The sequence below is a fragment of the Etheostoma cragini genome, chromosome 4, assembly GCF_013103735.1.
Source record: "Etheostoma cragini isolate CJK2018 chromosome 4, CSU_Ecrag_1.0, whole genome shotgun sequence".
In the NCBI taxonomy this organism is placed as follows: domain Eukaryota; kingdom Metazoa; phylum Chordata; class Actinopteri; order Perciformes; family Percidae; genus Etheostoma; species Etheostoma cragini.
In genome coordinates, this window is record NC_048410.1 from 26,062,748 (window position 1) to 26,084,395 (window position 21,648).

General features: G+C 39.2%; 1 protein-coding gene across 3 annotated transcripts in view; it reads right to left on the reverse strand.

Annotated features, from left to right (window-relative positions):
- plxnb1b (plexin b1b) overlaps positions 1-21,648 on the reverse strand; it is a 118,975-nt gene that overhangs the window by 24,620 nt on the left and 72,707 nt on the right. For all 3 annotated transcript variants that reach the window (XM_034869127.1, XM_034869125.1, XM_034869126.1), the window contains 8 exons: positions 17,142-17,230; positions 14,669-15,833; positions 11,850-12,032; positions 6,398-6,526; positions 6,002-6,102; positions 3,708-3,840; positions 2,550-2,706; positions 1,264-1,372 (listed from right to left, as the gene is read on the reverse strand). In XM_034869127.1, coding sequence (XP_034725018.1) covers positions 1,264-1,372; positions 2,550-2,706; positions 3,708-3,840; positions 6,002-6,102; positions 6,398-6,526; positions 11,850-12,032; positions 14,669-15,823 — 1,967 coding nt within the window. In that variant the 5' untranslated portion in view covers positions 15,824-15,833; positions 17,142-17,230. The remainder of the gene's footprint in view (positions 1-1,263; positions 1,373-2,549; positions 2,707-3,707; positions 3,841-6,001; positions 6,103-6,397; positions 6,527-11,849; positions 12,033-14,668; positions 15,834-17,141; positions 17,231-21,648) is intronic.

The window sequence follows — 21,648 nt, forward strand, 5'->3', positions numbered from 1 at the left end:
TTTGGAAAATGGCTGCAATGAAACAAAGAGTGAAAAATTTAAAGGGGTCTGAATACTTTCCGTACCCACTGTAAGTAAAGGGGATGCAAACAATGAAGCTATGAAGAGGTCCAATTGAAGTAAAACATAAAAAATAAAAAGAATTTAAATTCACAAACAATTCACAAAAATTAACAGACATGCATGTAAATCATAATGCAGATACATGCAATGGGACACTCTGGTAAACTAAAGTTTGTGTAAAGGGGCCCGGAGACTAGCGAATAATGCACATTGTAAATACAATCATAATGTTTGGATAAAAAAAACGTAAACATGTATTATACAATTACATTTAGTACCTAAAGAAAAGAGAAACCATAACTACTAAATATAGTAGAAGTGGGAGAAGGGAGAGGAGAGAGAATGGTACAGATAAAGAGAGATGAAGCTGCTGTAGTTTAATAATCCAGTTGCTGCCAATCTGGACCCTGTGGTAAGAAAGGTCAGTGATTTAATTTAATTGAGGCTCAGTTTCTGATGGGAAAAGAAGGAGAGAGAGAGAGCAAGAGAGAGCGAGAGAGAGAGAGAAGGCTTATAAAGTGAGCAGGTCTGGTAGGATATTTAACAAGCATTCAACACAGTGATGTTCAGAAGGCTCACACTTTCATGCATTTGTATTATGGCTCATTATTTTCTAAATTTTTTGCCTACCAAAACTAGCTCCTTAGTTGGGTTAGAACTACATTATACAATTATTTTAGGGAAAAGAACCAAGAACCACTCGTACAAACACATTTGTTCTTAAATGGCATAAATAATTGATATTTTGCTGATTTAAATCAGCTAGGGATAATCTTTGTGTGGGCAGTGTGTGCAGATGAACAATGAGTGGAAGACTTATACACAAAATCTTCCCTGAAAAAAGTTTAGGATAAAAATTTGAAAAGCATGAGCCCAATGTCTTTCACCTCCTGTATAGTGGAGACTACCATAAGCTAAACCAGTCAGTATGGTTTTGTGGTTACAGTTAACCCAGACTCAAGGAGCACAGCGGAGCCATGTGATGAGGACTCAGAGCCTCCTCTACTCAGAGGTGTAGAGTCATTCATTCAGTATTAAAAGCAGGAGAGCACATGAGAAGAAATGGTACAAAACAGACTAAGATAAACAGGGTACAAAACTACAAAACAACAGCCCCTGAGAGAGAATAAGACTTGATTATAAGGTCTGCAGTGAGCAGAGCAGACCAGAGAGCAGAGCTGATAAATCATGGTAACTCACGGCATGCTGCCAGACAGCTGCTTAACAGCCGTACAGTCATAGAAGGTGAAATCCCTCGCTGTGACAGTGACGTCGCCGAATCGAAGAGACAGGGTGACTGTGACAAAGTCTAAGAACAACACAACATGAAGAGAGTAAATACACCTGAGCACAATGCTAAAAGAAAAGCCCTCTGAAAATATTTGGCCAAGCTTATCATGTCTGGTTCAGAAAGTCAGGGATGAGTACGATGTTTCTTAAAACCTAGTGAGAAAATGAGTGGGAGAAGGTTTGGTCTAGACAGCAAAATCACAGAAGCCTATAAGAAACCATGTGCTTCCTCCATCCTCAGCCCAGAGAGTGCAAACATAAACAAGGCAGGGCACAACACACAAGATGTTTTAAAGCTGCATGATGCTACAACGTATGGGTATATTTGATATAGATATGATGAATACTAAATGTGGGTCTTGTTTTTATAGTTCTGACCATCAGTTACAATAATATTGTACTCACTGTTTAAAAAAAAAAAAAAAATGTATTTACTTATTTAAACGTTTTTACATACAACACTTGCTGGTATATGTGGACACCCCATTTTCATACATTCATCCACAGCAACCAGGTGAGAATCAGCTGCGCTTACAGACCTTGTCTTTTGCTTTACTTATTATTAAGTGAGTGCTGGCACTAACCCTCTTTAAGTAAAGGTAAGCCACAAATGGATCCTTAAATGCAGACTGTGTGTCCATATCTCAGTAAACCCCCCCCAGGCTGATTCTTCTTGCTCCCTGCTTCCAGAGAACTACAACAAGCTGAAAGTTTCAGAAATGCAGGCATGGTAACCAGTGTCTGTGTGTGTGTGTGTGTGTGTGTGTGTGTGAGTTTGTGTGTTTTTTGAGTGAGTATGACCGTAAGAGTGGCCACTCTTAAGCCCCTTAAATCTTCTTTTATCATTGCCACTGACATAACAAACAGTACTTTGCTGTCAGCACGCTAAACAACCACCCAAATCTAGGAAAACCAAATCACATACCATGAAGCATACAATATTGAGATAAAAAAAGAAGAAGAAGTTTTTTGTTTTAAAGTAAATATTACTCCCTGCTGTGTAAGCTGGTTTAGGGAAAATGGGACACAGGGATTGAACTGTAAACGTGTATTGTATGGCTGGGCATGCAAACACACACATACAGAAACACACACGCACAAAGATTAATCACATCGCAGGATGCAGCCAAATCCTCCAGTTGCAAAGTTGAAAAATTCAAACAGCAGGTGGTCAGGTCTGGGGTTGAAGCACTCACCCTGTCCAGGAGGCACCATGGGTACTTGGCTAGTTTGAGGAGAATGGCAGGTGACCCCAGATTCTGTGACAATGGCTGGACTGTGACTGTCCATGAAAAAGCAGGAGTAGGACTCATCTTTCTCTAACACTGGAAGTCCTGTGACTGTCAGAGACACCTGATGAAAGACAAAGTATTAACCCTGATGAAAGATAGAGCTGCACTGCATGTGGTAGACTTCAAAAATCATCGGATCCATGTTTGCACATTGTTTTATTAGTGGCCATTTAGATGAGATATCTAGATTTTCGGCTGTCCTTCACCCATGCAACGTGACCTCACATGAGACAGAGGAAGAAAAGAAGAAGGGAGAGCAGTCCATACCTGTGCTGTTACAGAGTGTGAGAATTGTAAATCTGATCTGCTCAGTGGTAAATTTCAATGTAAAAAAAAAAATATTGGAAAAATTAAAGGGATTCCCTGACTACAGGAATATGACTCATGCTTGATTTATTATCATACTAATTTTTCCTCATTCACGTGCTGTTTCTGAACTATAGCTCCAAGATGTTTTCTGCTAATTAGGGGTTTACCTCTACGGTTTGTAGATTAGCCTACGTCCTTTACCTACTAGTCACCTGTCTCACATGAGGGACACAGATACACTGCCAAGGTTCTTCAAAAAGGATAACAATAAATCAAAACTGCAATTCTCAAACATATCAATATACCTTCTCCTGAGTTTATATTCAACCCACAAATAACTTACATTAGTTGATAAAAAGAAACCGGCCCATATTTTTTTATTATTAATTGATGCAGCTCTATGACAGACATGCTGCAAGATGCCATATGTAAAACACATTTTCTCTTACATAAGGATCAGTGAGGATATCAACCATCTTGTGTTGATTAAACCTTATTGATACTATTTAGTTTAATTAGTAACTTTATTAGTACCAAATCATTGTACCACACCTTTTGGTTTAAGCTATTATCTCGGGCAAAGAAAGGCAATATTGGTGGTAGGTGTTTGAGGGGGATGATTCTTTTATTCTGCTATGAATAGAAAACGTCTTTTCTCATCAATTCCTTGTAAGGATGTGTCCAGACGGGGAGATGTACAGTACACCAAGAGTTTTGTTTTGCCCAAGTTTTTGTAACTGCATTCAGACTTACTGTCCTGCTCTCCTCCCTGCTGACGTTGAAGGGGTTGAGGTCTTGGACGGCCAGACACTGCTGCTCCATGTCAAAGCTCCACAGCCACTGACCTGGCTGCTTCCCACGAGCACACTGTGACTGCAACACGCACCTGCAGGGAAAACACCAATATCATGTACACTGTCTTCACGGTTAAAGTCTATAATTTGTCTCTCAAATAATAAAAAAGAGGAGCGAGGAGAAAAACATTAAGGTGAGAGGGAGGTGGAAGGCCAGGTGGTGAGGCTGAGCAGTGACCTCTCCCGATGGGATGGAGAGGTAGATTTCCTTCATCAGCCTCAAACACCATCTAACCAGTGCACACTTACTTAGTTTTTAACATGACTTTGCAAACACTTCAAAAATTAACAAGAGTGCCAGTTATTTTCTCTCTCTGCTGATATGTCAACGTTGAACGTTTTATATTCTTTACACTACTTAAGTCTGACAATACATTACTGAAAATAAACGTTTTACAGCACCATGAGCAGCTCATTCATAATGCAACAGTCAACACGGCTTATTATTAATGTTGATAATGTCAACTTTAGAAAACTAACAAATGAAAAGTTAAATTCATCTTTACGTAGTCTGGCATAACCAGTAGCTTATAGTGGCTAACTCTAGTGAGTGTTAGCAAACTTTAGACAGGTTTTGCTGTGTCACTGACATAACTGAGTCACTTAACTGACTTTGTTGCTCTTTGCCAATTGTTTTACTGTTACGCTACGTCTAAGCATTTATCTTCATCGTGTAATTTCCCCCGCCAAGAAGGTAATGTTTTTGACTCGGTAGGTCTGTTTGTCAGCAGGATCGCTGAAAAACAAAAAGTAAAATGTACTTTACTTTCACATACACAATTCCTTCTCTGCATTTAACCCATCCCTCAAGGGGACCAGTGGGCAGCCTGGGCCTGGGGACAAACTCAAGATCTGAGCCAGTGCCTTGATCGAGGGCACTGACTGGAAATCCTAGTACATAATTTTTGATGGTGGGGGAAACCGGAGCACCCTGAAGAAACATGGTGAGAACTAGCAAACTCCAATCCCAGAACAACATAGGTTCAAACCCAGAACCTTCTTGCTGTGAGCCCACATTGCTAATGATTTGGCAACCATCCTACTGACATGATTTTCATGAAACTTGTTGGAAAGGTGTAACATGTGGCAATGAAGAACCTATTACATTCTGAAGCAGATTCAAATCACAGGATTGGGACACAAACTATTATTACTCACATTATTATCATAGTGAGAAATTTGTGCTTACACCATGTGGTGTTGGAAAAGATTTCCAGACTGGAAAAGTTACAATACATGACATTGAAAGCATGGGCAGTCTGCACCCTACGAGTGCCCTTCTAATTATAATCTGTATATAATATGTATTCTGTTCAGCAAAAGTGCCATAGATTGGTTTAACAGTAACAATTAAAGTTTACATTATTTTATTTATACTTTTTCTAGTTTTTAACGGAAGGTGAAAAGCGAGCAAAAAAATAAATGATGCAGACAGATGCTTATCATGCCATTAGCTGGGCCAAAACATGCTTATTTTGTCTAATGAACACCAGCCAATGTTTAGCTTTCCTAGCCATGCAAGCGACAAGTCAGTTTGTTGGTCAGTTGCTCCGGACTATAATATTTCAACAACTTCAGATACCTTTATTGGGTAGATTGCCAAGAAATTTGGTACACACATTCATGTCACCCTTAGGATGAACTGTAATTAGTTTGACAACCTCATATTGTTCATCTAGCGCCATCATCTATTCAACATTTAAGTTCAATACTTGGATTATGACCATTATGAAAATGGTGATCACAGTAAACATACCACGTGCTTAGTGCTTAGCATAAGCCTGTTAGCATTGTAATTATAGGTATGTTAGCAAACTGACATTAATATTTAGCTTAAAGCTCTGCTGCGTCAAAGTACAGCATAACAGAGCCGCAACACAGGCTGTTGACTCTTGATAAATGACAATAGGTTAAGTCACTGTCACAATTTTTTATTTATTTTTGATCATCCAGTTGGTTAACAGACTAGTTAACGCTTTAAGCACTGGTTCTTATGTTCTTTATGCGTTACATGTTAAGGATCATATGGTATCTGATACCTTTATTTGTAAATAATCCAACACTGAGTATAACCAGTTAGATTAGGTAAATAAGTTTACACCTTCAACTTTAGTTCAAATTGAAGTCAATATCAGCCACACTTTCTTAAATGCTTGACTATAACACATTTTTAACTGCTGGGGTTTATCTTACCTTCCCTCCAGGACGCACCAGCCACAGTATGGGTCGTGGGCCAGCAGGCAGGAGTGGCAGTCTGGGTACTGCTGGCATTCAGCCACAGGCCGCTTCTGTAGCTGTAACCAGGACAACACAAGCATGTTCAGTCGTGCAAACCATGCACACTAAGCTCCCAGAAATCTGATTAAAATGAATAGGTGGCCCAAATTTCTCCAGTAGAACAAAGCGAAATAAAATGATGGTCATTAGAATAATCTTAACTACAGCCTGCTTTACTGAAAGAGAAGGAATTAGGGCAGAAACAAGAGAGACTGAATTATTTCCCTTTAGCTTTATTACTACAACACAGGACGGACGCTTAGAGAAAAAAACATGAAATGAGGCTACAAGAGTCTCTGTGTGTGCAAATACCATGTTATGTGTCATTATAAAGAGATGTTCCTCTGATTGGTCCAGGATGAGATCCGAACTGATAGCAGTATTCTGCTGAATGGAGATGACAGAGTACTCCTCCACCTCGCCGTTTGGCCCCAAGAACACCTGAGCAAATGTTCACATACAAATGTTAGAATCAAGTTAACTAAAAACATGCACTGAGCTGCAACGCAAAATGTAAATATCTTTTAAATGTCCTTCTGTTATGCCTTTATTTTTTTTCAAGAACTTATTATTCATCTTGCAAATAAAGCGTTTTGGAATAGGACACAAACACATGGTAGGCATAGTAGGCAACAGTAAGAATTTTATTTGACCATGTTATATGTGTGTGCCATTTTGGACAAGAAATCCTACGTGCTATCATAGAACCATAATGTCAACAGATCCATCTCTATTACAGCTGACGAAGAAGGATTTTTAGATGGGGTTGTTTGGTTAAAAGAGAATATTAATTTAAGAAAAATTTAAAGTTTAATGGAACCAAAAGAGTACTCCAGCAGTGCACTCACGTTTAACAAAGAAAAAGATACAATTGTATGCAGAAAAACAAGATATACCATCTTTTTCTTCTTTTTTCTTATTAAAACTTGATGCCCTGTGTGTGTCTGCTAGTAGAATCTAATGTTGCCTCAAGGCACTAGCTTAGAATAGGCAAAATAGTCAAAAAACATAAATGAAATAAACATATGTATAACAACAACACCATCATACACGTCTCTCCCTAGCACAAAGCTTCCTAGGAGTCCTCCAGAAAGCTCAGGTACTTTCTCCATTTGCTAGTGTAGACATCCAATCTGGCAAACCGTTAATATAAAAGCGCCAAACGCCGCCACCCTGGACATCTCACAAGACCCCTCTGGATTGATGGCACCCCTTCATTCTTCCATCCTATTAAAATAATCTGTCTGGCTATCATTAAACTAGTCTGGACCCACCTACTTATGTCCTTATCTATCCCGCTTAGGATTGACCCATCTCTAAGAATAAATAATCTTGGGCTAAATGGAACCTGTTTCTCTGCAGTCCAACATAGGTTATCATTTATCCAGGCCCGAAATCCCTGGACCTTATTGCAGGATCAAACAACATGAAGTAACTGTCCAAGAGCAAAACATTCATAAATGAACCCGTTAGTTTGCACCGCAGCCTCTGGGTACTCATACAACACCTTAATCCACTTTTAAAAATACTGCCAAACCCATATATTTCCGAAACTTTGAACAATCAACCATATCAAACGCCTTTTTTGGCATCGAGGGAAATTGCAGTAAGTGGGGATCATCTATCAGCTACAGACAATACTTTTTTTTGTGGGAGCATTTTAGGCCTTTGTTTGTATAGAACAGCTTAGCCTTGAAAGAGGAGAGAGAGAGGGAAAATGACATGCAGGAAAGGGCCGCAGGTCAGAGTCAAACCCGCGGCTGATGCATCAAGGAGTAAACTTCTATAAATGGGCCCCCACTCTACCAGGTGAGCAAACCAGGCGCCCAGACATACAGGGTACCATGCAATATTAATGAGGGCCCGACATTATCTGACAAGCTACGCTCGCAAATAAACCGCACCTGATCAGTATGAATTAGAGAAGTAATAACCTTACTTATTCTATTTGCCAACATTTTTCAAATAATCTTAACGTCTTTTAGCATTTGGAAAATTGGGTGATTTGACATTCAGTATCTTCTCTTTTTTCAGTCGGAATGGTTCTATCCAGTTTTTGCTGCTTTTTTGTGTTGGTCTCCCTCTACTTTGCATATATGTTTCAGACATATTTATTTCTTTTTTAGTTTTGTATTCACAAACTTTTTTAGATCATGATTATTTGGATCAATATTCAGATCACGATTAACTATCACGATTATTTGTTGATTTTAACCAAAACAAATTTGATTTTCACATAGGCTATTTATAACTGCTTTCACATCCATATTGTGCTACATTCCTCTTATGTTGAAGTTGTATGTTGTACATACATACAGCTGCAACACATGTAAATGAAAATTATGGGAAATAAATAGCCCAGGATATATATATATATTAAAAAAAAAGTATCTCTCTCACTTGTTTTCATCAATAACTGAATTAAAGAGCTAGGGAGAGAGGGGGAGAGGGAGAGTGCAATGGACGTATGTTACACACAGAGTGACGGCTGACTCATTGTGAATGGGTCCAGCACGAGTTGAATGGCGGGTCATCAGAGTTACACACATGTGTATAAAATGTCTGTATCGTCACTCTGCTGCATTATTATGAACTATGATATTCTGGCCATGGGTCACATCTCCTGCCCAGGTCCAGCAGGCGCTGTCTCACACGCTATTACTCTACCAACTGAAGTTAGTTGCATTCAATAACTTCTTCTGTTTTTTGCTGTGGTTACCAGCGGAAACACTGGCACAAATACAGGTTTGCCGTCCAACTATTTGTCTATGGTTCTATGGTCCTGTGATAAGGTCCAGGATTTTTGGACAGGGATACATGATAATCTGGGTTTCATTTAGCCCAAGATGATTTGTTCCAGGAGATGGACCAATCTTCAATGGGATAGATAAGCACAAAAGAAGTTGGGTTGAGTCCAAAATTTTACTTTATCAGCCACCATATGACAATTAATAATTCAGAAAGGTATTGTTTCTGACCCATAAACATGTCTAACCAATACTTTAAAATGTATTATTAACCTTCATCCTTAAAGGTTAACTTTTGTTTTTTTCAAACTGGATCATTTTTGTTTAACATGAAACAGCCCAGAATAGCTATCACCAAACCCCCCAGACTCCATTTAAATAAAGAATAATTTTAGTGTTGTGAAACACACTTCACTCAAAAACAACAGAAACTAAATAAAACTATCAAAAGTCGTCTCGGTTCGTCTTTCCACTGTTATCACCACTCTGGTTTGATTGAATTAAACCTATTTATTAATTTTGAAATAAAATTAAAATAAATATTTATATTGTGTGTTAAATAAACCCATTATAAATTTAACCATTTACTAAAAAATAGGTGTGGAAATATGCAGGCTCTATACACACAAAGTATTGTGTATTGGAGTCAGGTGGATTAAGTGATAGCAATCTCTGAGGTGTTTCTGGTTAAACAAAAAGATCTTACTCTATAACATAAAGGTATATTTCTGTAGGGATCCTTTACATAAGTCAGACAATTACAATAATAATAATGAGCCTTAAAAGCCTTTAGTAAACAAAATTGATGATGCACATTTGCCCTATAGGAATTATTAGGTCCTTGACTGACAAAGTTTTGTTCACATTTGTCTATTAGAATAGCAGATAACACAGGGAAATAAATAAAACTAGCTGTGAAGGCTTATATCCGCACAGTTATTACATTGGCCGTTTCTGACGAATCAATGGAGAGTGCGCAATTGATTCAGCGGGCATGTTTTTTTTAATCAAATTTTTTGTGTTACTTTAATAATGACAGCCACTAGAGGATATGGGCTGACTGTACATGAACGAAAAAATTAAGAAACAAAAGAAAACAAAGGAATAATAACTTTGTTATATTTTCTCTGCTGCTCACTTTTCATTCTATGCATGACGCATGACAGCACAAAAATCTAGCTGACATTCTTCTGTTAGATAATCCTTCTACACAGAGTACATTAGGTGAACAGTTGAGGGTTCATCATTGGTGGTTGCAGTCAGACAGCACAGACCAACAATGTATCCATTTATGACATTGACACAGACACTGTCTGCTGTACGCCAATAACTCAATATCAATCTGAATGAGTCTCTCTGTGTCTGCCAGTCAGCGATTACAGTGCACAACACAAGTACAAAGCTGCGTTAGCTGGTCACAGTGATGGGCGACTCAGTGTGACGTAACAGTTAAAAACTATGTTAATGGCTGTCATTGTGCTAATTCTTCATGTGCAGGGGGCCTCAATGACAAGCCCCCATTGAGAAAAAATTGACAAAGAACCGACTGTGCGGAGAAAAGCTCACAATCTGTAAACTCTGGATTCCCTACAATCTCCCTGCTCCACTGACCTTCTAGCTTAGTCCCGTTATTATCAAAATGAATAAAATACATAATGTATGCTATCTATCTTTGATCAACAAGCGCAACGTGTTCTTAATTGCTTTTATGCTTCTCAACAAATACACATGCTCAGCTGACATGTTCTATTCAATACACACACCGTTATCACCGATTTGCTCAGATTTTTCTTCCACAACAGGACATAACTTGTGTCGGGCGGAGCTTCACCCTAAACACCATTTGAACCCACAGAGACACTGCCATACATGACCACTTTGACTCAACTGGGACCCCCTGATTCAACTGCAGCACCTTGGAAATCAAACTAAAAGCCTTGTTGAGGCCAATGACATTTCAGAGGAGCTTCACATGATCAAGCCACAGAGGCTTACAGGCTGGTTGCCATGACTGAAATGTGCAGACATTTCTATTTAGTGGCATTCAGTGCCAGCAAGGACATCCCTGTTTACACAGAATGAGCTTTATTAGACAAGGAGAAGGGGCCCAGAGCTCCTCTCGGTCCCTGGTGACAGAAATTGTTTGCAACCCGTCAGGACATAAACAAAGTCTTTTTTGCAGGTCAGGTTTTGAGCAGTGAATGAGCAGTTTAACATGTAGATGTACACATATAAAAATTCTCAAAACAAAATTTTGCTACATCAACTAAAGACTTAATGACTTCCAATTTTTTAACTTGTGAATCTATGTACCATAGAAACTTGATTTTGATTAGCAATGGGTTTATTGTCTTACAACACCAGAGGCGCTGACATACCAGGCATACACGGATGTTTTTGGAGGTCTATGTTTTCATTATTCACTGGGGGACTTGAGTTAGTACAACAGTGGGACCAACAACCATAATCTAAGTGCATTTCTTTAACAACAAGATATACCCGGACCCTGCTCCTGAGATTATTTCTCAAGTGCCGAGTTCAGCCTGCCGGCCTCTACACACAGACTATTTTAGACCTCCACTGGTTGGCACATGAATGGAGCGGCTGGTGTCTGGAAGTTAACAGACAAAAGAGTTGAATGGCTTGTCAGCTTGGTTGATTAACATGTCTGTGCAAGCACAGGTATTACAGAGACATAAGAAATACCTAACATTTGTTACCCTAATAGGGTCTGAACTCAAAATGACGACACATTTTGTTGGGTATACCTAACAAATTGTCTCATCATTTTGAGGGGGAGGGCAGGGGCCTTTGAGGTATAGTGCCAGGGGCACCACGTTGTCTTAATATGGGCCTGAGTATGCCAGACTATTACTTCATATTTTCAGCAATAACAGCACAGTCTCATAACATCACAGTTAGCCCAAAGTACAACTTGGTGTGTGTGTGTGTGTGTGTGTGTCATGCAGGCTGACAACCTGTCTGTGCATGCCTTGAAATCTGTGACCTCACGTTACCTTGTGCAGGTTACCCTTGGAGTCTCCTAGGAAAGCAATGGTATGTCCCGCCTTCACGCTTACAGCCACAGCAGTGAGACGGGCAGACGGACTGTCCAATATGGTCTCTGCTTCTACGGCCATCCTGCTGGCCATCGGGCTAGGGGTGTGGTCAGATCCGCAAGGGTATGCAGTCAGAGTGTTCTTAAAGTAAAGACACAGGAGAGGAAAATCAGTATGTGGTGTCTCTAACATGTCATGTCAAGTAACATGAAGATAAGATCAAAAGAATGAATAACACACATGTGGCACACAAACTACAAATGCTTGTTAAGTGAAAACAGAACCCTTTAAGTGACTTGCTATTCATTCCTCAGCAAGGAAGCCAGTTAAATAACAACAGTGTTTCTTCTGTGCTTAGTAAAATCCCAGTAGAACGGATTGTGTTTGGGAACAAACCATCACTAGATTCCAGCTACTTTTACACTTTAAAGCCTACAGGAAATTTGTTTTTACTTCCACAGTTGGCAGTAGGGAGTCTTTGCTCTGGCAGCATGGTTGTTTTTTGTTCCGGGCAATTTATTTTTCCACAACAGCGTTTAAAGCAGGGTTATTGCTTCATTATTGATCATCTTAACAATAGGAAGTAAAGGGAATGAACCTGAGAGCTCTGCCGGTTGAAGGCTACTTGTTTTGATGGATTGCATGTAGTTGGCTAGTGTGTTGTCATGACTGGACTCCATATTTGGCCAACTGTTTAAGACTGCTGATATTTGGCACACCAATGTCAACATTAAGCTTTAATAGCATAGCTAAAGTGTCCCAAATAGCTAAAGTGATGAGTATTGATGAAGTTAATCATGGGGATTAAAGGACAGTTAAGAAGGCCTGTTAGTCCACATTATGAAAGCCCAACCATTAGAGCAAAGCAAGCAGGAGAGACTGCATGCTAAGAATAGCCCAAACTACATTGTGACTACTGAACTAGTTAATGAACTTATGACATCCGGTTGAAGAACATGGCCTGAAAGCTTAAAGACTTGTCTGTCTTTAAGCTTGTCTGACTGCGCTGGCTGATGACAGCCTGTGATTAAACTGTAAAGACACATTCAGGCTGCAATCATCTGGACATTTAACACCAACACTGAGGGCAGTAACGAACAAAACATGGGAGTAACATAACGAGAACATATGCTAAATTTCCATATTGACCACTAATAGTTGGTAGGAGTTCTGAATCCTGATCATCAATACATCTGACATTTTGCTTCACTGTATATCTGTATCCATAATGTATTTTTCTTTCACCTTGTCTTTGCCTGGTGTGTCTTGTTGCATCCTTGTCAGGCCTTGTTAAACATTACACTTAGTATGGCTAATGCCACCAACTGATCTCTCCCTGATCAGCAATTCTATTAAATTACGTTGTCCGCACTACCTTCTGCGCTAGAGCTAATCGGTTGTAAGTGGCTGCAAAGGTTGTGGGGGTCAGTACTGCTCTTTGTCCTCACAACAAGAGTATTCATAATAGAGAAGGACGTTGTCCATCCAAATGCAATATTTACATGCAGTTAACACATTAATATACATGAACACACCCGATAGGTCAAGATTCCCAGACTTTGTGTTATTAGAAGGTAGGGCTGGACGATATGGAGAAAATCAAATATAATATTCTTGACCAAATACATCAATGTTGATAATAAAAGGTAGGTAGGGTTGAGAATTGGTGGCATCACAAAATACTTTTACAATGATAAATAATCACCACTATTGTGGTAAACAGTATCATGTGAAATAATAGAGAGAAACTATTTTTTTCTAGCTGTATACTGAATATGTTTAGTGTGTGCATGTTATTATCCATTTTGACAATGTAATTGTGTATCACAATATCTAGATATGTGATGTCCTCACAATATGATTCTATTACAAGACGATAAATTATCATATTGAATTAAATGCCTGCACCACAGCATTACATTGTTCAATGTTAAATTCAATTTCATTCTCTCTGATACAAATAACACTTTGCTGGAACTATGGATGCAGCGATCTGATGCCAATATCTAATATCGGGCTGATATTGACTCATGTATCTGAATCAAGTATCGTGACAATGGAGACTATCTAATCAATTCTATGTTCATATTCTACACACTATTATATACTGGAATTTTTATTCTTGCTGAAGTTTGGACCATTTTTTTACCTATTCAGTAAATTTACTTACATAATCAGTATAGACTGTTACCCTTAGAAAGAAAATATACTCCAATTTAAAACAGCACAGGGCGAACAATGAAGGCTGTAACTTTTAGAATGTAAGCTGTTTTTCAGTCACACCCTTTCACACAAACATACAATTACACACACTAATACATGGGAGTATTGTGTTTAAACTGCTATCTGGTTCAGAATGTTGACCACTGAAGTAATGGTTAAGTGACTCGCTTAAGTGTATCTCAGTGGTCAGAAACATTTACATTCTAGGTTTAGAATTTTCACAGTTTAGGATCAGGCTACATGGGTTGCAGTCTAATTGCTTTAAACAAAAAAGTATTTGTGTTCATTTGTTCATACTGGATTGTTAGAAAAGCCTAGATACAAATACTGTAACTAAATGACAAGTACAGGCCTGCAACAATTGTAGAAGTGTGCATTTATATAGCACTTTTCTACCTTACCGGACAAAGTGCTTTTGTGTGACACAAACTGAATAGAGCAATTATAATAAAATTGTCGGAAAAGTTTTAAATTTTACAATTTTATATTTTCATTTATATGGAAAACTGATAAGTGTCCAACAGAAACAAGCAAATTCAATCTGTTGGACTCACCTCTGGCAGGTTGGCACAGTTAGATTTGACTTCATACTCTATGTAGGCCGCCTCCTGTCCTGCTTCTTTCCCCATCTGTGTGTAGCACAGGTCTCTGGTGGAGTTAATCCTGTGGTCCACGTCTTTAAGGTTAAACATGCAGAGGGCCGAGTCCTCACTGGGACGAGTTGATGAAGCCAAATGAGTGGAGAAGACACCAAGAAAAACTTCTGAGCCCCGGCTCAATTTACCGTCCGTGGTGAGCCCAAGCTGGACAGCTTGCAAGAGGTTGTACACTTTTCCTGCCCTGGAATGGCATGTCAAGGGCACTTCAACGTAGGAGTAATAGGCCTGGTCATCCAAACAAACACGAGAGACGTAGGTGCGATACTCGCGTGACGGTGACTTTAGGTCCCGCCTGTAGAAGAGGAAGTATACATGCTGGCGGTGGGCGAATGATGCTACAAAATGATGGTCGTATTCCGAGAGTCGGCCAGCCACAGCCAATTTGGCAGTCTCTTCGTAAGAAAAGATAGGTTCCTGGGCAAGGTTTCGTGTTGAAATAGGTGGGTGGCTGCTGGTGTAACCCCGCCCAACAAAAAGAACTGGCTGTCTGTCAGGATGAGAGCGAACCACCAGTCCCACAGTGCTAACGTTTGGGTGGTTAGCTGCTACGTACTGAGTATCCACTGGCCTCTCTGTAGAGAAAAGTACCACATCCACAGAATCCAGGCTACGCTTCTGACAGATTCCTTGGTTGACGCTCCCGCAGGTAATAAGTTCCATGGAATATGGGTCGACCAGCAGAAGCTTGTTGTGGTTGCTGGTGACCCTAGCCTGGGGGCAGTTGCTCTCAGTTACAGGAGGTAAACACTCCCGACTGTCTGTGACTGGTCCAGTGTCATCCTGAAGTTCAGGTTGGAGAAACTGATCCAACTGGAACAAGTGATCTCGGGCCCCGACGTAGACCCGACTCACACTGGGGTCGGGATGCAGGGCCAAGTGCTCAAACAGAGTGTCATTCCGGATAAAGGTGGGATAAAGACTGGAGGGAGAGGAGTTTGATCCTTGGACAACACCACTAGGTAATGAGGTGAAGGGCCAGTCGATGGCTAGCAGCAGGAGAGACAGCAGCGTTTGGACTGCTGAAAGACGACGCACCATCCCCGAAGGCATGGCAACAGAGCTGAGGGACAGAAGACAGGACAGGCTGTTAGAAATATTGTCTGTGTTCAGTAGAATAGGGGGATCTCAAATGTTTTCATGTCAGAGAAATCCAAACAGATATACAGTGGCTTGACAATGTTTACACACACACACACACACACACACACATGTTAAAGTTGATTAAAAAGAGGATTAAAAAACATCTTTTGGAAATTGATCTTAATGACTTAATTCAAAATATTTAGGAAAATCCATCCTTTTAAAGGACACCAATTTTCTTTGTGAATTAATAATGTATTGATAATAAATAAATGTTCTTCTTTAAAATACAGTGGGCATAAGTATAGACACCCCTATGTTAAATTCCCATAGAGGCAGGCAGATTTTTATTTTAAAAGGCTAGTAATTTAATGGATCCAGGATACTATGCATCCTGATAAAGTTCCCTTGGCCTTTGGAATTAAAATAATCCCATTTCATCACATACCCATCACCATCCCTAGAGATAGGCATGGAGAACTTTCAATAAGATCAATCCAATGCAAATCAAACCAGCTTCACAAGTTAACTGAAATAAAAAAACATGCCAATATCGAGGTATGGTGAAGGGTTTGTGATGATGTGGGGTTAACCACATCATTTATGTAAACTGAAAGAAGTGTTGGTAAGAACAAATCATCCTGCTTAACCCCAGTTGGAGTTGAGTCCCACCATCATTAAATCAATTACCCTGACACAAGCTTCTGGATCTCCATAAATGTAATTTAACATGTTGTGAAATTGATAATTTACTCAAATTTCAGGTAGTTTGTACACTAAGAGGTCAAATGCTTTCTGGAAGTCCATACAACAAACTAAAGTATGCAGGCCTTTTTTTATGTATTTGAAATCACAGTGAAGATTGTGTAAAATATATGGTCAATGCCAAAATCCATTTTGCTCTTCAGCCAACATATTTGTCTTTTCAATAAAGCTAGTTAGTCTTTCATTTAGTAAAGAGGAGTACATTTTATTTACTGTACTTAAGAAAATAATTCCTCTATAGCTTAGGGGTACTCTAGGATCTTGTTTGTGAGATTTAGCAATAGGATTTATAATCAATCTATACTAGAAGTGAGGACAAGATTCCAACAAAGCAGAATCTGCAGCAGTATCGGAGATCTTAAAACTTTGATAGATAAATCTTCAATGCCTATGGGTTTTCACAACTTTGCTTAATATAATGCACTTTGGACCGATTCCATTGTAATTTCAGCAATTAGATTTGTTGCTATAACTCCCTATTTGTGTTATGTTGTCTTCATTGTCAACTTCATCATCTCCTCACCATTGGTTTCGAGTGGTGTTTTACAGAGGCATGTCACCTCTTGACCTCCCAGCAGTTTGGGTTTAAAAACACATCCTTTTGGACACCACCTGTAAAACAAAGGAAAGAATAAACATCAGTATACTCTATACGAAGGATTCTCACATTTTTGATGACCGAGAGCCAATTTAGGGAGCCAGCATAAAATAAAGAGCTGCATAGCAAAAATGCAAATATGTGTTCCAAAAAAAAACACCAAAATCAGAACAGAACTAGCATTGAGAACTGATTTCGATTCCTACGGGGTGTTACTAGTTGCCATGCAGCCAGTAGCTTTCTACAAGTTGTCATTTCTAACCTGAGAGACACTTTTTAGGCCAGTTTGACGCAGTAGCCAAGTAGTGAAATTAAAAAGTATTGAAATGGATAGCGGATACTTGAAATATAACGCCTACATCAAATGTCATGTTAAGATAAAATGGTTGAGCAGCTATGTTCTACAGGGTGATTTACAGCAACAGATGCAAAGACGAAAAAACCTTACCCTCAAGGACATTAGCATTAGCCTGCGTTTTGGCTTCAAACACAAGACTGACATTTAAACACCTTGTATTTTTTGGCATCACTGCAGTCCACTAAGGGTAATGGCAAGCTTGTACCCATTGAAATTCCCGTCAGGTTTATGTCTGACTGGCTACATCCGTTTTTGGGTTTTGAAAAGCCCTCAGCAGAGGCCAAGTCAAGTAGTGTCAGTCCAAGAGGAATCTCTCTCTTTCTTCTCTCTCTCTCTCTCTCTCTCTCTCTCTCTCTCTCTCTCTAGCCCAGTATACAATCCTCCCGCATTGCTAAGATACAAGGTACAAAACCCTCCCGGCCAGAAAACCAAGTAGATGTGAGGTAAAAGAAGATTGCATGAGAAAGTTCCCTTGTTTGAGCACTTGAATCATTGGTTTTACGCTTGTGAAATATTGTAATATTTAGCAGTCAGTTATGACAACATTCTCCTTTTCAATACACAGTAAATCCTCCTTGTTCCTGCTCATCATCTCCTTCTTTCTACAGTATCCATCTCTCCTCCTCCATCGCCTCCCAACACTTTATCACTGGCATAGAGGCAGGATTATCTCTTACAAGTTAAGAAGGATCTCCAGTGGGTTTATCCAAAGGGGAGGTTGGGAAAAAAGAGAGACAGACTGAAAAAGACACTATTCATCCCACTGAACAGACCAATCCTCACACACACACACACACACACACACACACACACACACACACACACACACACACACACACACACACACACACACACACACACACACACACACACACACACACACACACACACACACACACACACACACACACACACACACACACACGGCATTAAAGCCTGCTTTGTTAGTGGCAATCTCCTGTATGTGGGAATGAGGGTAAAGGCCTGGCATAGAGGCCAAAGATGAAAAGAAAGAGCCCCCCCCCAAAAAATTACATTTACTAGAGCACAATCATTTTAATCATTGTTGTATATACTTTCATCAAAGAAGTGAATTCAATCAAAAACTTCTCAGCAGGCCCAGGCTTGCCAGTTTTTATCACTCATTGGCATGATCATGTGCAACTACCTCTTATTCTAGTTAGTACATACAGAGACACAGAGGTCAAGGAGGCTGATTAACGGCCAAACCCCAAATCATCAAAATTAAATTAAAAAACTTGCTCCTTTGACCACAGGCTGGGGAAAATAGTTTTCAGTACTTGGTAAAAAAGCTCTAACTTTGTGATGCCAGAGCCTGAACTCTGTAGTCCGTATGTCACGACTCTCTGGTGGAAAGGCATTTTACAGCCCTGTGCAGATAATCCTGAGAAAGCAACTAGGGATGCACAATATATTAGCAGTCATATTAGTATCGGCTATTGTTGGGATGTTTTTTCACAGTGTAAAATGCCACACAAATTTCAATATTCACTAATTGGAAGGTTGAAATAAGAGTAATTAAGCTGTGTCAAATTTTTCAACAATTTGATCGCTTATAATAGGAACGACCATCGAGAAGTTAACTTACAATATCAGAAGCAAGCTACAACAAGCAGCCTAAAAGTATACTGTGGCAAAATGAGAGAGGGAGGTGTGTGAGAGTGAAGTTAGCAGTAATGCTATGGCTGTGAAAGTAGCAGAGCAGAAGCTGGAAGGGTGCTACTAGCAAAAACTTCAGCACAGGCTCATAACTTAAGCTAGGCTGGCTTTATAAGGTGGAGTAGCTATTCTTATTTTAGTGACACACTCCTCTAAGACTTAGTTCTATCCTTTGCAAACCCAGGGAAAAACCCTTATAAGTCATAAAACTAAATCTGGATAGTGTCTTTTATGATCCTTAGTTATTGATCCATGATCCAGACTTTTTCACAGATCTACACTGAACTATAGGATTATTAGTAACACCATTCTAATATTGTGTTTGACCCCCTTTCGCCTTCGGAACTGCCTTAATTGTACTTGGCATTGATTCAACAAGGTGCTGAAAGCATTCTTTAGAAATATTAGCCCATATTGATAGGATAGCATCTTGCAGTTGATGGAGATTTGTGGGATGCACATCCAGGGCCACACCACCCCATCCCAAAGATGCTCTTTTGGGTTGAGATCTGGTGAGCGTGGGGGCATTTTTAGTACAGTGAACTCATTGTTTCAGGAGATTGTCTTGACCAGGACCACAACCCTAAATGCATTGAAGCAACTGCCATGTGATTCGTTGATTAGATAATTGCATTAATGAGAAATTGAACAAGTGTTCCTAATAATTCTTTAGGTGAGTGTATATTAAACTAGACTTTCATTGAGTTATACCTTTGCTTAAAGTTGCAAAAGTAGCCTCAAAATAAATTTACTTTTGTTTTTCATGGAGGCCCTGAACCTTGCTGAGGAAAAAATGCAATGCATCTATGATTTATTGGCTTTGTTAATATTTTGCAGATAAACAAAGATAGACATTATTTTTTCGTGTTTACTAGAGCCCAACCAATAAAGGATTTTTAAGGCCAATATCGATACAAATATTTGTTCATTTAAAAATCCAAAATATCGTCCAATAAATACATGTAAGTGTAACAAAACATAAAAAGATTTCCTTAACGTTAGTTATTTGTAGTAATTTATGATAATATAATGCATTTAATGCATAAAAATAAACTTGTTTTTTTATTGTCACAACAGAACAAAGAAAAATCAAAATATGTCAAATCTGATAAATAATATTTATGAAAGTACAAACTTAAGATATGAAACTTAAAGTGCTTTGAACAAAAACACAATTACAAAGAAAAAAAATCAGTGTTGCCAACAGGGACATTGTAGAGTGCCCTCTGGTGGACAAACTATAGTGGACAAATGCTATGCAGTGCCCTCTGGTTGACAAACTATGCAATGCCTACACTTTATTTTTAAATATTAATTTATCAGAATTTTTTTGTCATAAATGATTTTGATAAATTAAAATTACACTGGCTGATAACATGTTTGTCAGAATCTACAAAAAATGATTATGATTGAAAGTTGTTTTATACTGATCATATCACCATTGGTTAGAGATGGGAAGTAACAAAGTACAAATACTTCGTTACTGTACTCAAGTAGATTTTTCTGATATTTCTACTTTACTATTTATTTTTGTGGCGACTTTTTACTTCTACTCCTTACATTTTAAACCAAATATCGGTACTTTCTACTTCTTACATTTTACAAAATTGGCTCGTTACTTTAGGTTCTACAAGAGGTTGTCGGACAATAGCGCGGACACGCGCCTCACTACGCGAGCGGGTGCGCGCACCACACTGAAAAAAAAGTGAGAGAAATGAAAAGGAGACAAGCTGTCCGGAGGATAACCAGCTGAGATTGTGTGTGTGAGTCTTTGAGAACTGTAAGTCGTATAACTCATGTTGTCAGTTCACTTAAGCCTGTTATTGGTCTATAGTTCTTCACATTTGAAGTAAGTTAGCTAGTGGTTTTGGTGTGGTCTTCACCTGTAAGCTAGTGGTTTTGGTGTGTTCTTCACCTGTTAGCTAGTGGTTTTGGTGTGTTCTTCATCTGTAAGCTAGTGGTTTTGGTGTTTTCTTTAGCTGTTAGCTAGTGGTTTTGGTGTGTTCTTCACCTGTTAGCTAGTGGTTTTGGTGTGTTCTTCACCTGTTAGCTAGTGGTTCTGGTGTGTTCTTCACATGTTAGCTAGTGGTTCTAGTGTGTTCTTCACATGTTAGCTAGTGGTTCTAGTGTGGTCTTCACCTGTTAGCTAGTGGTTCTAGTGTGTTCTTCACATGTTAGCTAGTGGTTCTGGTGTGTTCTTCACATGTTAGCTAGTGGTTTTGGTGTGGTCTTCACATGTTAGCTAGTTGTTCTAGTGTGTTCTTCACCTGTTAGCTAGTGGTTCTGGTGTGTTCTTCACCTGTTGGCTAGTGGTTTTAGTGTGTTCTTCACCTGTTAGCTAGTGGTTCTAGTGTGTTCTTCACCTGTTAGCTAGTGGTTTTGGTGTGGTCTTCA